Source organism: Salvelinus alpinus, chromosome 7, assembly GCF_045679555.1.
Source record: "Salvelinus alpinus chromosome 7, SLU_Salpinus.1, whole genome shotgun sequence".
In the NCBI taxonomy this organism is placed as follows: Eukaryota; Metazoa; Chordata; class Actinopteri; order Salmoniformes; family Salmonidae; genus Salvelinus; species Salvelinus alpinus.
In genome coordinates, this window is record NC_092092.1 from 42,962,314 (window position 1) to 42,975,911 (window position 13,598).

Consider the following 13,598-nt stretch of genomic DNA (forward strand, 5'->3'; position numbering starts at 1 on the left):
AAATAGTCTAATGAACACATTTCATATATGCAATTGGAAGAATAATCATTTGGTTGTATTTATTACATTCTTAGGTAACATTAGAGTAAGAAAGTGTATTTCAAATAACACAATAGCATTTTAATTTGTTTATGTAACTGTAGGATACACTTATAAACGAAAACTCAATAAAACACCACAATTCATCATTTAAATAAACACCATCACAAAGACATTTCATTATTTAGTTGCTAAGGGCAGGTCTTAAGGAACATGTTATTTCGAAATTGAAATAGAGCTCCAGGGTTGATTTTTAAAAGTTGACTGGCCATTATCAGCTTAAAAATAGTAAAGTAATAAAAAAATAACATCAGTTTTGATCCCGAAGAAGTTAACTTAATGAAGCTGCCAGTTGAGGACTTGTGAGGCGTCTGTTTCTCAAACCAGACACTTTAATGTACTTGTCCTCTTGCTCAGTTGTGCACCGGGGCCTCCCACTCCTCTTTCTATTCTGGTTAGAGACAGTTTGTGCTGTTCTGAGTAGTACACAGCGTTGTACCAGATCTTCAGTTTCTTGGCAATTTCTCGCATGGAATAGCCTTCATCTTTCAGTACAAGAATAGACTGATGAGTTTCAGAAGAAAGTTCTTTGTTTCTGGCCATTTTGAGCCTGTAATCAAACCCACAAATGCTGATGCTCCAGATACTCAACTAGTCTAAAGAAGGCCAGTTTTATTGCTTCTTGAATCAGTACAACAGTTTTCAGCTGTGCTAACATAATTGCAAAAGGGTTTTCTAATGATCAATTAGCCTTTTAAAATGATAAACTTGGATTAACTAACACAACGTGCCATTGGAACACAGGAGTGTAGGTTGCTTACAATGGGCCTCTGTACGCCTATGTATATATCCCATTAAAAATCTGCCGTTTCCAGCAACAAAAGTAATTTAAAACATTAACAGTGTCTACACTGTATATCTGATCAATTTGATGTTATTTTAATGGACAAAAAATGTGCTTTACTTTCAAAAACAAGGACATTTCTAAGTGACCCCAAACTTTTGAATGGTAAAGTATATATATATATATATTTTGCTGCTGCATTTTGTCCATTTTAGGTTGCTAGCCTACAGTATAGGCCTTGGCCTACCTTGCAATAATTTTTTGTCAACTTTAAATATTTTACATTTCCCCCACTAATAGTTATAGCTAGAATCCTTAATTGAAACAATAGGCTAACAAACAGGACACATCAACTCTGTTATGGTAAAAAGCTCACTGATGGGTCTGGAGAAATGTAACCACTCTCAAATTCATAGACCAAGCTATGGTTACAAGGACTGACCATCCATGATATTAAAATTATAGTTTTAACCATGATTTGGTGCTATACAGTGTTTGTTTACATCTACTTTGTTTACAACCATTGGAGTTAAACAAGCTTATATTTTGGGTTCTGTTGGGGAATGACAATTGAACTATAAGCTCATGATGCATTTATAATCTTCATTATACTCTGGATTGTCCGAGCCCTGAATGCTGATTGGCTGAAAGCCGTGTTATATCAGACCGTATACCATGGGGATGACGAAACATGTATTTGTATTGCTCTAACTACATTGGTAACCAGTTTATAATAGCAATAAGGCACCTCGAGGGTTTGTGGTATACTCTGCGTTGCGTCGTGCATAAGAACATCTCTTAGCTGTGGTATATTGGCTGTATACCACACCCCCTAGGGCCTTATTTCTTAAATAATCAATGGGTACATATACTGTACAATTACATATGCAGAAATGAAATACCGATTCTAACTTTAAGGCTATGATTGGGGAAGGGAGCTGATCTCAGATCTGTAGTGGGGACAATTTTACCTCAAAGCTTTACAAAAACATTACAGTAAACCATGCTCCACAAACTGTTATCTGTTCTTACCAAACATTACATTTTTTTTTACCTTAATTTAACTAGGCAAGTCAGTTAAGAACAAATTCTTATTTATAATGACGGCCTACACTGACCAAACCCAGGCCAATTGTGTGCCCTCCTATGGGACTCCCAATCACAGCCGGTTGTGATACACCCTGGTTCGATTCCAGGCTGTATGTAGTGATGCCTCTAGCACTGAGATGCAGTGCCTTAGACCGCTGCACCACTCGGGAGCCCAAACTAAATATTTTCTATTTTGACCATTCAACATATCACAATAATTAAATACATTAAACTTGTAGTTATTTAAAAAATCATAAATATCAATACAAGTAATCTTTCCAAAGCATATTTCTCTGGATGTATCGTAATTATTCTCGAAGTCCACACAAATCCCAGTTACGTTGTTTGACTGCTTCGGCTATCCGTAGCTAGTTTAAACCAACCCGGAACCAAGTTGACAGCTCCAGTTCCTGAAAGCATCACTTTCAAATGGTAGAAACAAATGTTTTTCGGTGGTGATGAATATGCCACAAAAACATACATTTTGTTATTGTAAATCGATTTTTTTTTTGCAAATTGGGGCGAGTTAGCTCGCCAGTGGGAGAGCCATTCATTACATCAAGCTAGCCACTTCCTTGTAATGCAAGAGTCAGAGGATTAAATCAAACACTGCTGTCAAGGATAACGTTTATCCTTTCATGTCATAGCAGTCAACTAGCTAGGTAGCTAGCCTGTCAGCAAAATGAGGGTACGTTCGTCGGTTTTTGCCTCGTTTTGTCTCATACTCCAAGTATTAAGCGTAGCCTTGTTTCTTAGGGGATTTTTCCCAGTCCCTGTCAAATCATCTTTTTCATCGAAAAGCAAGCTGTCAGATCTTCCGGCTGAACCATTCACAGGTGTGTTTTGTTGACATTCTTTTCTCTCTGGCTAGCTAGCTATACTTACAATTAGAGTGGTACTGTTATTCTTAGCTGACTATATTGATTTTCTGCATTGGATAGCTAGCTACTTGCTTGAATGATGACAAGTCAAAAAAGTTTTTATTTTGTTCACAGAATAAATGTTACCCTACCCATTTGTTCCTCAGTGTTGTCTACAATACCTATAATGTGTTGATAACTGTGGCATTTTTTTTGGCATTTACAGGGAGCTCCCCTAACTCATCCAAGGTCCCAGACCCCCTGTTTAAGAGAGTGGTGATAGTGTTGATCGATGCGCTCAGGGAGGACTTTGTGTTTGGTCCCAATGGGAGAAAGTACATGCCGTACACAAGGCACCTAGTGGAGAGGGGCTCCACACACAGCTTTGTGGCCAAGGCAAGACCTCCTACAGTTACAATGCCCCGAATCAAGGTACGAAGTAAAACACCACCATAACTCACTCTCATTTGTGGTGCAGTTATTTGTAGAAAAAGAGAACTCCCACAACTCACAATATTGCAATAAGTGTGCAGAGGTAATATTGTGTGCAGGATGATCTTTTCTACCTTGAAAATGCTGCTTTGTGACAGTGTCTGGTGAAATGTCGTGGGTTGTCATGTGTTTGGGTTCAAAACCTTGGATGAAGTGTGTTGAACTGACTGGGCACATATGTCGAGCTTTGGTTGATTCATTGATTTGAGTTCTGGCCATTTAAAAAGTCCTAATAATCCTTTTTCTTTGAAATCATCTTCAAAATGAGACACTGTTTCAACTGTTGTCTTGTTATAGATCTATTTGAATATAAATACTTATGAGTATTAGTCTAGCTATAGATTTAATGACATGCGTGGTATGTGGTTCAAAGAGACACAGAATACGTGTACCCTACCACCTTTTTCTGACAGTTGATCAAATTACTCTATAGCTACTTTCAAAATGTCAACGCTCATTTACCATAGCTAATTGGGCCTAATAGATCATTCATAGGTTTTAATTCAACACCTGCCAAAAAAATTGCCTACCCTGAATAAGCAGTAAACAACAATTGGCACATCTTTGTATTGAGACGTTCTCATTCATACCAGAAGGTGGCAGTGCAAGTCTGCCATCATGGAATGCTGCATCTTTCCAAATCACTGCAGTGCACCCAATCAACTGGTATGACATGGCCAACTAACCCAAATCAGAATCACCCAGAGACACAGCCCATTCATTAGGAGTACACCAGCCAGCCTCTGGCTGTGTGACAGGAAATACATCCCAGAAAAGGCAGTTTGGGGAGGGATGTAATTGAGTGAATTGTTGAGGAAAATAAATATTTCAGTGGATATACTGGCTGAATTGTACGCTGTGTATTGCTGCCCTTGTGTTTTGAGGCACACAGGGAATGGCGTGACTTAGGCCCAGTTTCCTGTTGTTGATAATATGTACAAACACACACAGGGCCGGCTCTAGCCTTTGGGCCCCCCACCTCGCGACAAAACATTTTAGTGGCCCACCGCTTGACGGTGGAGAGAGAAATTCAAGTTTTAAAGCAGGTTTCCTGCAATTCTACACATTTTGTAATGACTTATACCATGTTAATGTGATATTGGAGTGAGAATGACTAACAAAATGAATGGGCGCCCCCTGGAGGTCAGGGCTCCTGGGCACGTGCATTGCGTGCCTGGTTGGTATTCGGCCATGATTGCTACAGGTTTAGATACAGTAGCTGGCTAGACTAACTACCAATTTAAAAAATAGTTACCTGACATAGCTAATTGAGTGATTTTCAGAACAAGATAACCGTGTATGCACAACCAAATGTGGAAATTTCACCTGATGTATTCTACTATTCTAACTCTAAATAGTAAGTTGAGACCCCGACTGAGCCTAGCGCTAGGTTGCCCTAAGCGACCACTTATATGGCTTGTACCTGGAACTGGCACTGTGCTCGCACACGCACTCAGAGTCCCATTCCAATTCCTTGACTATTTTCACATCTCCCGCCCACTTAAGTGATAAGAGAAAGTCTTTTCAGGACAAAACAATGCCTTTGCAGGTAAAGCCACAGTGCGTCCAGAAGACCCAATCACCGACTATGCTCACTCACTAACTTTGGCCGACTAAGCTGTGTTGGGAAGACCTTTGCTTTGCAGACAGGGAGTTCTCTTATAGATTAGATTGTGTGGGGTTTGTTCATTTGTCAAAGGTGGAGTTGGGGCCATTTAAAAACTTTTATTTGTATTTTTTTTAAACATAGGTCCTACTGGTAATTGTTGAGGTGAAGACCAAGCCTGTATTTTGACCTCTGTCTATTCTTGGAAGCCTTTTTCAGGGTCACCACACTTTATTGGCTTTGCTGTCTCAAATACTGCAGATAGTAGCGTGTGATGCAGACTTAATAACTCTGAATAACTCTTCACCCAAATGAGGTGAAACGTATGTTATTAAGCGAAGACCAGTGAGTGAACACAAGCTCACCACAGCCCTAGTGGACCAGTGGCGCTTCATGATTCCCCGATGATGAACGATTGGCCAGTGTGACTGCACGCATCATCGACAATGACCCGTTTGCTCATCACTTCTGTTGAGAAAGTTGTAAATGAAAGTTCATCTCTACTTATCACGGGGTCAAGGCTTTCGCACATTCCCTTAGGTTGCATTGTTGAAAACACTGTTCTGTGTGGAGGAAATATTTGGTGTCTTTTGCTCAGATTTTACAAATTGCTCTACACCTGCTCAGACTCGTTAGCATTCCAAATACTTTCCGGTGGCCAGTGGTAGTTTTTTGATTCTGAAGAATTTCCTCACATATCCTTTCATTGGAATGGACACATGAGAAAATATGTTTTTTTTGTGGCCGATTGTATAAGCCGTCGGTTTCACTGTAACAAGAACATACAGCTAGCGGAGAGGAGTTCTGGTGAATCTCTATTGAACACATTTTAATAGGCCTGGGCTAACTCTGGGGAAACTGGGCCAAAATAGTGAAGACCTGTCTGCTCACGATGACCCTAAGTTGGATACAACTTCCATGAGGGTCAGCAAGGAATTGCAGCATTTGGAAATGCCAATATGGATGAGTGGGTCTATGAGAAAGAGGTTTTGACTCAATCAATAACTCAATCAATACGTCGCAGACATTATTCGCCTTTTAATTCCATTGTAATGGGAAGAAGTGGGGAGCTTTTCTTTCTGTCTTTGCTTCAGATACATTTGACATATTCATCTTAATGTACCTTTCCTTTGTGTCGCTTTGTTCACCCGTAGTGATGTGCGTGGGTAGTCATTCTATTTAGTAAATTATGAAGATGACAATTGCTCAGGGACGGGGGGAAATAATATTGGTTTCTGGAGAGTATGTAGGAATATATGAAAATGCCCTGGGAAAAGAAAGCATATGATCTGCATTACTAAGACTCTGAACCAACCAACCATCCAAAAGACCTAATATTTAGTCGTTATCCCAAACACAAATCAAAAATCAAAATCAAATGTATTTATATAGCCCTTCTTACATCAGCTGATATCTCAAAGTGCTGTACAGAAATCCAGCCTAAAACCCCAAACAGCAAGCAATGCAGGTGTAGAAGCACTGTGGCTAGGAAAAACTCCCTAGAGGCCAAAACCTAGGAAGAAACCTAGAGAGGAACCAGGCTATGAGGGGTGCCGGGTGGAGATTATAACAGAACATGGCCAAGATGTTCAAATGTTCATAAATGACCAGCATGGTCAAATAATAATAATCACAGTAGTTGTCGAGGGTGCAGCAAGTCAGCACCACAGTATTTGGTCACGTGTTTTCGGGCTAAACCACATCATGCTTTGAGAGTGCACTTATTGGACCCACTTCTTTTTTCGCCAGTCTTTGACTCCGCCTTATTTAACATACAATGCTAGCTGCATTTTCAAGGCCCTCCCTTAGTGCTAAGCCTTAATAATGCATGGTGCGTTCCAGCGTGTTCCCTTAACATACTGGTGAGGATTACTTTGGGTCTGACACAGACTAATATGTTTTTGTGTCAGGTCTATGCTTCCTCCAGAGCTCAGTCAAGGGTTTCCTCTGTTCCTCCACCAGGTCCCAAAACTGGATCTTCTCTCCATCGACTCCAATGCTCAACCAACATATTTATTTTGCCTACCAGTCATATCCTCTGCAGGAAAGGGAGCTTCTCCTCAACAAGTGTTGCGGTTTTTCCCAGCCTACCAATGATGAAATCGTCAGAAACCCTGCTTGAGACAAACTTTTCTCTTGCATCTGATTTGAGTGTGCGCTTTCTTACCACATCTAAGAACGAGACGGTACAGGTTTCAACTGAGCTCTCTGTCACAGACGGAGGGTTGTGTGGTTCGTGTGAGCTGCCAAGTGAACCATCATAGATGGATAGACTGATGTTGTCTCTCGAGAGTTTGTGTAAATATCCTACGTAAGATCAAAAGTTAAGCATCAATCTAAACTATTCGCTGACTTTTGCAATGTAGGCCTCGCTTGAAAATGATGCATACCTTACCTCCAATCAGGGTTTGAAGCTGTAGCAGAGTAGAGATCTAAAGATATCCATTTGGACCACCTTGGGGTTCTGAACCAGGGGCATCATACACCCCAAAAACCTGAGGGGGCACAGAGTGCGTGAGGATGGCTATATAGGATGGCAACACCTGAAACAGCCTTGTCTTGCAATCTAGAGCCATAATCATTATGCTTAATTCTATTTAAAAAATATGTATGTTTTCCTGCATATCTAAGCATACCTCTTAAGCTGTCTGTATGGTGATGAAAAAGAACTGATGGTTCTTTTTTATAAAGACACTAAATATGCTTCTGTGCATCACTGCTAAATCCGGGTAAAAGATTGAAAGGAATGTGAGCCTTATTCAGTCCAATTTAGTTATTGCTTGCTTATTTTCTAAAGTCTACCAACCTTGCCAGCAGTCATGCCAGCTAAGATAGTTAGACAAGCTAGCTACTCTAACTTGATTGATAGCCTGAAATGTTATAGAAAATGCGCTGACAGAGGGGATGCAGGATTTCTTTTGCTTGACTTTAGATTTGTTTCTGCTTATAATTTCTGACATTTTGGTAGGCTATTTGTTAGTCAACTTAGTCTATGATTAGATACATGCAGCTTCTCTTTTGTCATTATATGTTACCCTACAAGACTAAATTAACCTTTGCAAGAAAAACAAAAACAGGAATGATTTTCTGGGCAAAATGTCCTATTTTACATCATTTTGACCGGTTGTAAGGAAATAGAAAGCTGTGAAAACGACCCAACATGTTTCTGATAAGATTTCAGGTCGCCCTTTATAACGCTGATGAAGATAGCTAGATACCGCCTGGAGAGGTGCTAACTGCGAGTTCACATTCTCTTAAGATGGGGAAATAAATCAATAATATTTCTCCACTCCTGTTCCTGAGTAAAAAGTTAGCCTACATTTGGTGTATCATTTTAATGCAGGAAATGCTTAATTTAGCAGGAGTTAATATTAAGGTTATTTGAGAGGTTATAGACCTACAGTCAGTGTACAGTCATTGTTCAGTCTCCATTGAACCCATCTAAACAGTAGACTTCTGTTGCCTTGACGTGCCATAGGGCCATTTGAAGTCAAATTTGTTTAGCACCTCACAACCATCACACATAACATAGCCGGCACTGCTATCATACTATGGCTGACCCTGTAAAACAACACATTTCACTGCACCTATCCGGTGTATGTGACAGTAAAACATATTTTTTTACCACTTCACCAAATCTTTCCCAAACATGACTTTTCCCCTTTTCTTTATTTTCAACTCTCCATTTCGCAGCTTTTCTCTTGTTGAATTCCGCTCCTATTTGCCTCCGTGGATCAACATGATTAACCTTTTCTGCCCATTTCCAAAAGCAATTGGCATGTAGGCGATTTAGCACGCGTACAGTTAGGCCCTGAAGTTTAGGCTTATGAACTAATGACAGACGGCCTAAAATAATGGGGAAAAAGTCAATGTAGCCTGTACATATACAGTGGGGCAAAAAAGTATTTAGTCAGCCACCAATTGTGCAAGTTCTCCCACTTAAAAAGATGAGAGGCCTGTAATTTTCATCATAGGTACACTTCAACTATGACAGACAAAATGAGAAAAAGAAATCCAGAAAATCACATTGTAGGATTTTTAATGAATTTATTTGCAAATTATGGTGGAAAATAAGTATTTGGTCAATAACAAAAGTTAAATACACTTAAACACTTAATTGAAGAATCCCATTCCTACTCCTACTAGTAGTAGTACTGTTGACCAATCACCGACGAAGGGGCGTAGACTTTGGCAACAGAACTTCAACTTGCCTCAAGTATATATTTTTTCCGCTCGAACAGCCGGAAAATCCCTGCCGGAACACCGAAACGAACAAAAACATCACATAATGTTGTCATAATATATGCATAAACTGTTTCAACTGGGAAGCATGCAACAGCCTTAAATGTAGATAATTCTGATAGTTTTGCTTGAATTACAAAGGCCAGCAGGTGCTTTTGACACTGTGCTTTTGACATGTGCAATTGGACCAAAGCACGAGCACGAGAACAATTTTGTGGAAAAAGAAAGGCATGGAATCCATATCATAGTTTAGTTTAGACTAGTTTGCTTCCTTCTGTGAGGCTGGCTCAAGGTTATTTGCCCCAGAATGCCTGATTGTGAGAAATCACAGTGATTATGCAAAGAGTTGCTGTAAACACTTCAGAGTGAAAACATGTTGATATGCCTCGCTTGTGACAGGCTAGTGAGATACTGCCAACAACATCTTGGCCTATATGTGTTTCTTTATTGGCTTTAACTAGCTGTGGAGGACACAACATTATGTAATACATTATGTGATACAATAAATAGTCATAGTCACTATCAATCCTCCATAGACAGGCTACTATTATGAAAGTATTCTCATTACATAATACAGTATTTCATTTTTTTATCGTAAATAAATGTGTCGTTAAGTGATTGCTTTGAACACCATCTTACACCAGTTTCCCATTGTAATTGCTGTAGCTCCGGTGTTAGCCTTGTTTTACTGCAAATTATAGTTGAGTAAATGGAGATGCTAGCGTAACGAAATAACACTGATACTTTGAATAACGATGATATTTGCTGACTACACCTGACAATTATGTTGCACAATTAGCCTATTGCTAGCTTTACATATAGTACCAGTCAAAAGTTTGGACGCACCTACTCATTCCAGGGTTTGTCTTTATTTTGAGTATTTTCTACATTGTAGACATCAAAAATATGAAATAACAGTGTGCAAAGCTGTCATCAAGGCTACTTTGAAGAATCTCAAAAATAAAATATATTTTGATTTAACACTTTTTTGGTTACTAAATGATTGCATATGTTTTATTTCATAGTTTTGATGTCTTCACTATTATTCTACAATGTAGAAAATTGAAGAAATACCATTGAATGAGTAGCTGTCCAAATTTTTGACTGGTACTGTACCTAGATTGACAAACTCCCTTGGCCCTCCTCCTCCCTCTAGGCCCTGACCACAGGCAGTATCCCAGGTTTCATCGACGTGGTGATGAACCTGAACTCCCCCGCACTGCTGGAGGACAACCTCATCTGGCAGGCCAAGACGGCGGGCAAACGGATGGTGTTCTATGGGGACGACACCTGGGTGAAGCTCTTTCCAAAGCACTTCATGGAGTATGACGGCACCACCTCTTTCTTTGTGTCCGACTACACTGAGGTCAGTCATGGTCATTGTCTGTTTGAAGGTCAGGGTCATGCCCTTTAACCTTTGCACTCTCATTGATTTTGTTTGTTTGATGTGATTTTTTTGTGAAGATGTGAAGATTCCGTATCATATTAGCTCAACTTTAATCTGTTTCTATTACATAATATTTCTTACATACTATACGTAAAGAGTTTCTCAAAGGTCTGATTCAGAAACAATGACACATTCTGGATTGTGTCTTGGTGTTAGTCTTTTGTGTTGACATGTCCCCGCTGACTCTTACCAGGTTGACAACAACGTGACTCGTCACCTGGACGGCACGCTGAAGAGAGACGACTGGGACATTCTGATCCTGCACTACCTGGGCCTGGACCACATCGGCCACATCAGTGGACCCCACAGCTCCCTCATCCAGCCCAAACTAATGGAGATGGACGACATCCTCAAGAAGATTCATGGCTCCCTCATCTTAAAGGTATAGAAGACTACTTTTCAATAGCAAAATAACACATACAGTACCAGTCAAAAGTTTGGATACTCATTCAAGGGTTTTTCTTTATTTTGACTATTTTCTACATTGTAGAATAATACTGTATTTTTCTTTTTATTTCACCTTTATTTAACCAGGTAGGCTAGTTGAGAACAAGTTCTCATTTGCAACTGCGACCTGGCCAAGATAAAGCATAGCAACTCGGCACATACAACAACACAGAGTTACACATGGAATAAACAAAACATACAGTCAATAATACAGTAGAACAAAAGAAAACAAAAAGTCTATATACAGTGAGTGCAAATGAGGTAAGATAAGGGAGTTAAGGCAATAAAAAGGCCATGGTGGCGAAGTAATTACAATATAGCAATTAAACACTGGAATGGTAGATGTGCAGAAGATGAATGTGCAAGTAGAGATACTGGGGTGCAAAGGAGAAGATAAATAAATAAATACAGTATGGGGATGAGGTAGGTAGATGGGCTGTTTACAGATGGGCTATGTACAGGTGCAGTGATCTGTCAGCTGCTCTGACAGCTGGTGCGTAAAGCTAGTGAGGGAGATATGAGTCTCCAGCTTCAGAGAATTTTGCAGTTCGTTCCAGTCATTGGCAGCAGAGAACTGGAAGGAAAGACGACCAAAGGAGGAATTGGCTTTGGGGGTGACCAGTGAGATATACCTGCTGGAGCGCGTGCTACGAGTGGGTGCTGCTATGGTCACCAGTGAGCTGAGATAAGGCAGGGCTTTACCTAGCAGAGACTTGTAGATAACCTGTAGCCAGTGGGTTTGGCAACGAGTATGAAGCGAGGGCCAACCAACGAGAGCGTACAGGTCGCAGTGGTGGCAAAACAGATGGCACTGTGATAGACTGCATCCAATTTGTTGATTAGAGTGTTGGAGGCTATTTTATAGATGACATCACCAAAGTCGAGGATCGGTAGGATGGTCAGTTTTACGAGGGTATGTTTGGCAGCATGAGTGAAAGATGCTTTGTTGCGATATAGGAAGCCGATCCTAGATTTATTTTTGGATTGGAGATGCTTAATGTGAGTCTGGAAGGAGAGTTTACAGTCTAACCAGACACCTAGGTATTTGTAGTTGTCCACGTATTCTAAGTCAGAGCCGTCCAGAGTAGTGATGCTGGACGGGCGAGCAGGTGCGGGCAGTGATCGATTGAATAGCATGCATTTAGTTTTACTTGTGTTTAAGAGCAGTTGGAGGCCACGGAAGGAGAGTTGTATGGCATTGAAGCTCATCTGGAGGTTAGTTAACACAGTGTCCAAAGAAGGGCCAGAAGTATACAGAATGGTGTCGTCTGCATAGAGGTGGATCAGAGAATCACCAGCAGCAAGAGCGACATCATTGATGTATACAGAGAAGAGAGTCGGCCCGAGAATTGAACCCTGTGGCACCCCCATAGAGACTGCCAGAGGTCCGGACAACAGGCCCTTCGATTTGACACACTGAACTCTATCAGAGAAGTAGTTGGTAAACCAGGCGAGGCAATCATTTGAGAGACCAAGGCTGTCGAGTCTGCCAATAAGAATGTGGTGATTGACAAGAGTCGAAAGCCTTGGCCAGGTCGATGAAGACAGCTGCACAGTAATGTCTCTTATCGATGCCGGTTATGATGTTGTTTAGGACCTTGAGCGTGGCTGAGGTGGCACCCATGACCAGCTCTGAAACCAGATTGCATAGCGGAGAAGGTACGGTGGGATTGAAAATTGTCGGTAATCTGTTAACTTGGCTTTCGAAGACCTTAGAAAGACAGGGTAGGATAGATATAGGTCTGTAGCAGTTTGGGCCTAGTGTGTCACCCCCTTTGAAGAGGGGATGACGAAGACATCAAAACTATCAAATAACACATATTGAATCATGTAGTAACCAAAAAAGTGCTATATAAATCAAAATATATTTTAGATTCTTCAAATTAGCCACCATTTGATTTGCCTTGATGACAACTTTGCTCACTCGTGGCATTCTCTCAACCAACTTCACCTGGAATGCTTCTCCAACAGTCTTTGTGAAGTTCTCACATATGCTAAGCACTTGTTGGCTGCTTTTCCTTCACTCTGCGGTCCAACTCATCCCAAACCATCACAATTGGGTTGAGGTCGGGTGATTGTGGAAGCCAGGTCATCTGATGCAGCACTCCATCACTCTCCTCCTTGGTCAAATAACCCTTACACAGCCTGGAGGTGGGTTGGGTCATTGTGAAAAACAAATTATAGTTCCACTAAGCGTGAAAACAGATGGGATGGCGTATCATTGCAGAATGCTGTGGTAGCCCTGCTGGTCAAGTGTGCCTTGAATTCTAAATAAATCACTGACGGTGTCACCAGCAAAGCACCCCCACACCATCAAAATTCCTCCTCCATGCTTCACGGTGAGAACTACACATGCAGAGATCATCCGTTCACCTACTCTGTGTCTCACACAGACACGGCGGTTGGAACCAAACGTCTCAAATTTGGACTCGTCAGACCAAAGGACAGATTTCCACCGGTCTAATGTCCATTGCTCGTGTTTCTTGGCCCAAGCAAGTCTCTTCTTATTGTTGTCCTTTAGTAAGGGTTTCT

At 40.8% G+C, this 13,598-nt stretch overlaps 1 protein-coding gene across 1 annotated transcript in view; it reads left to right on the forward strand.

Moving 5' to 3' along the window:
* The first annotated feature begins 2,349 nt into the window (after positions 1-2,349).
* The window catches only part of LOC139581065 (GPI ethanolamine phosphate transferase 2-like), a 114,402-nt gene continuing 103,153 nt past the window's right edge, over positions 2,350-13,598 (forward strand). The window contains exons 1-4 of the mRNA XM_071410429.1: positions 2,350-2,808; positions 3,059-3,264; positions 10,329-10,538; positions 10,813-11,001. Coding sequence (XP_071266530.1) covers positions 2,655-2,808; positions 3,059-3,264; positions 10,329-10,538; positions 10,813-11,001 — 759 coding nt within the window. The 5' untranslated portion in view covers positions 2,350-2,654. The remainder of the gene's footprint in view (positions 2,809-3,058; positions 3,265-10,328; positions 10,539-10,812; positions 11,002-13,598) is intronic.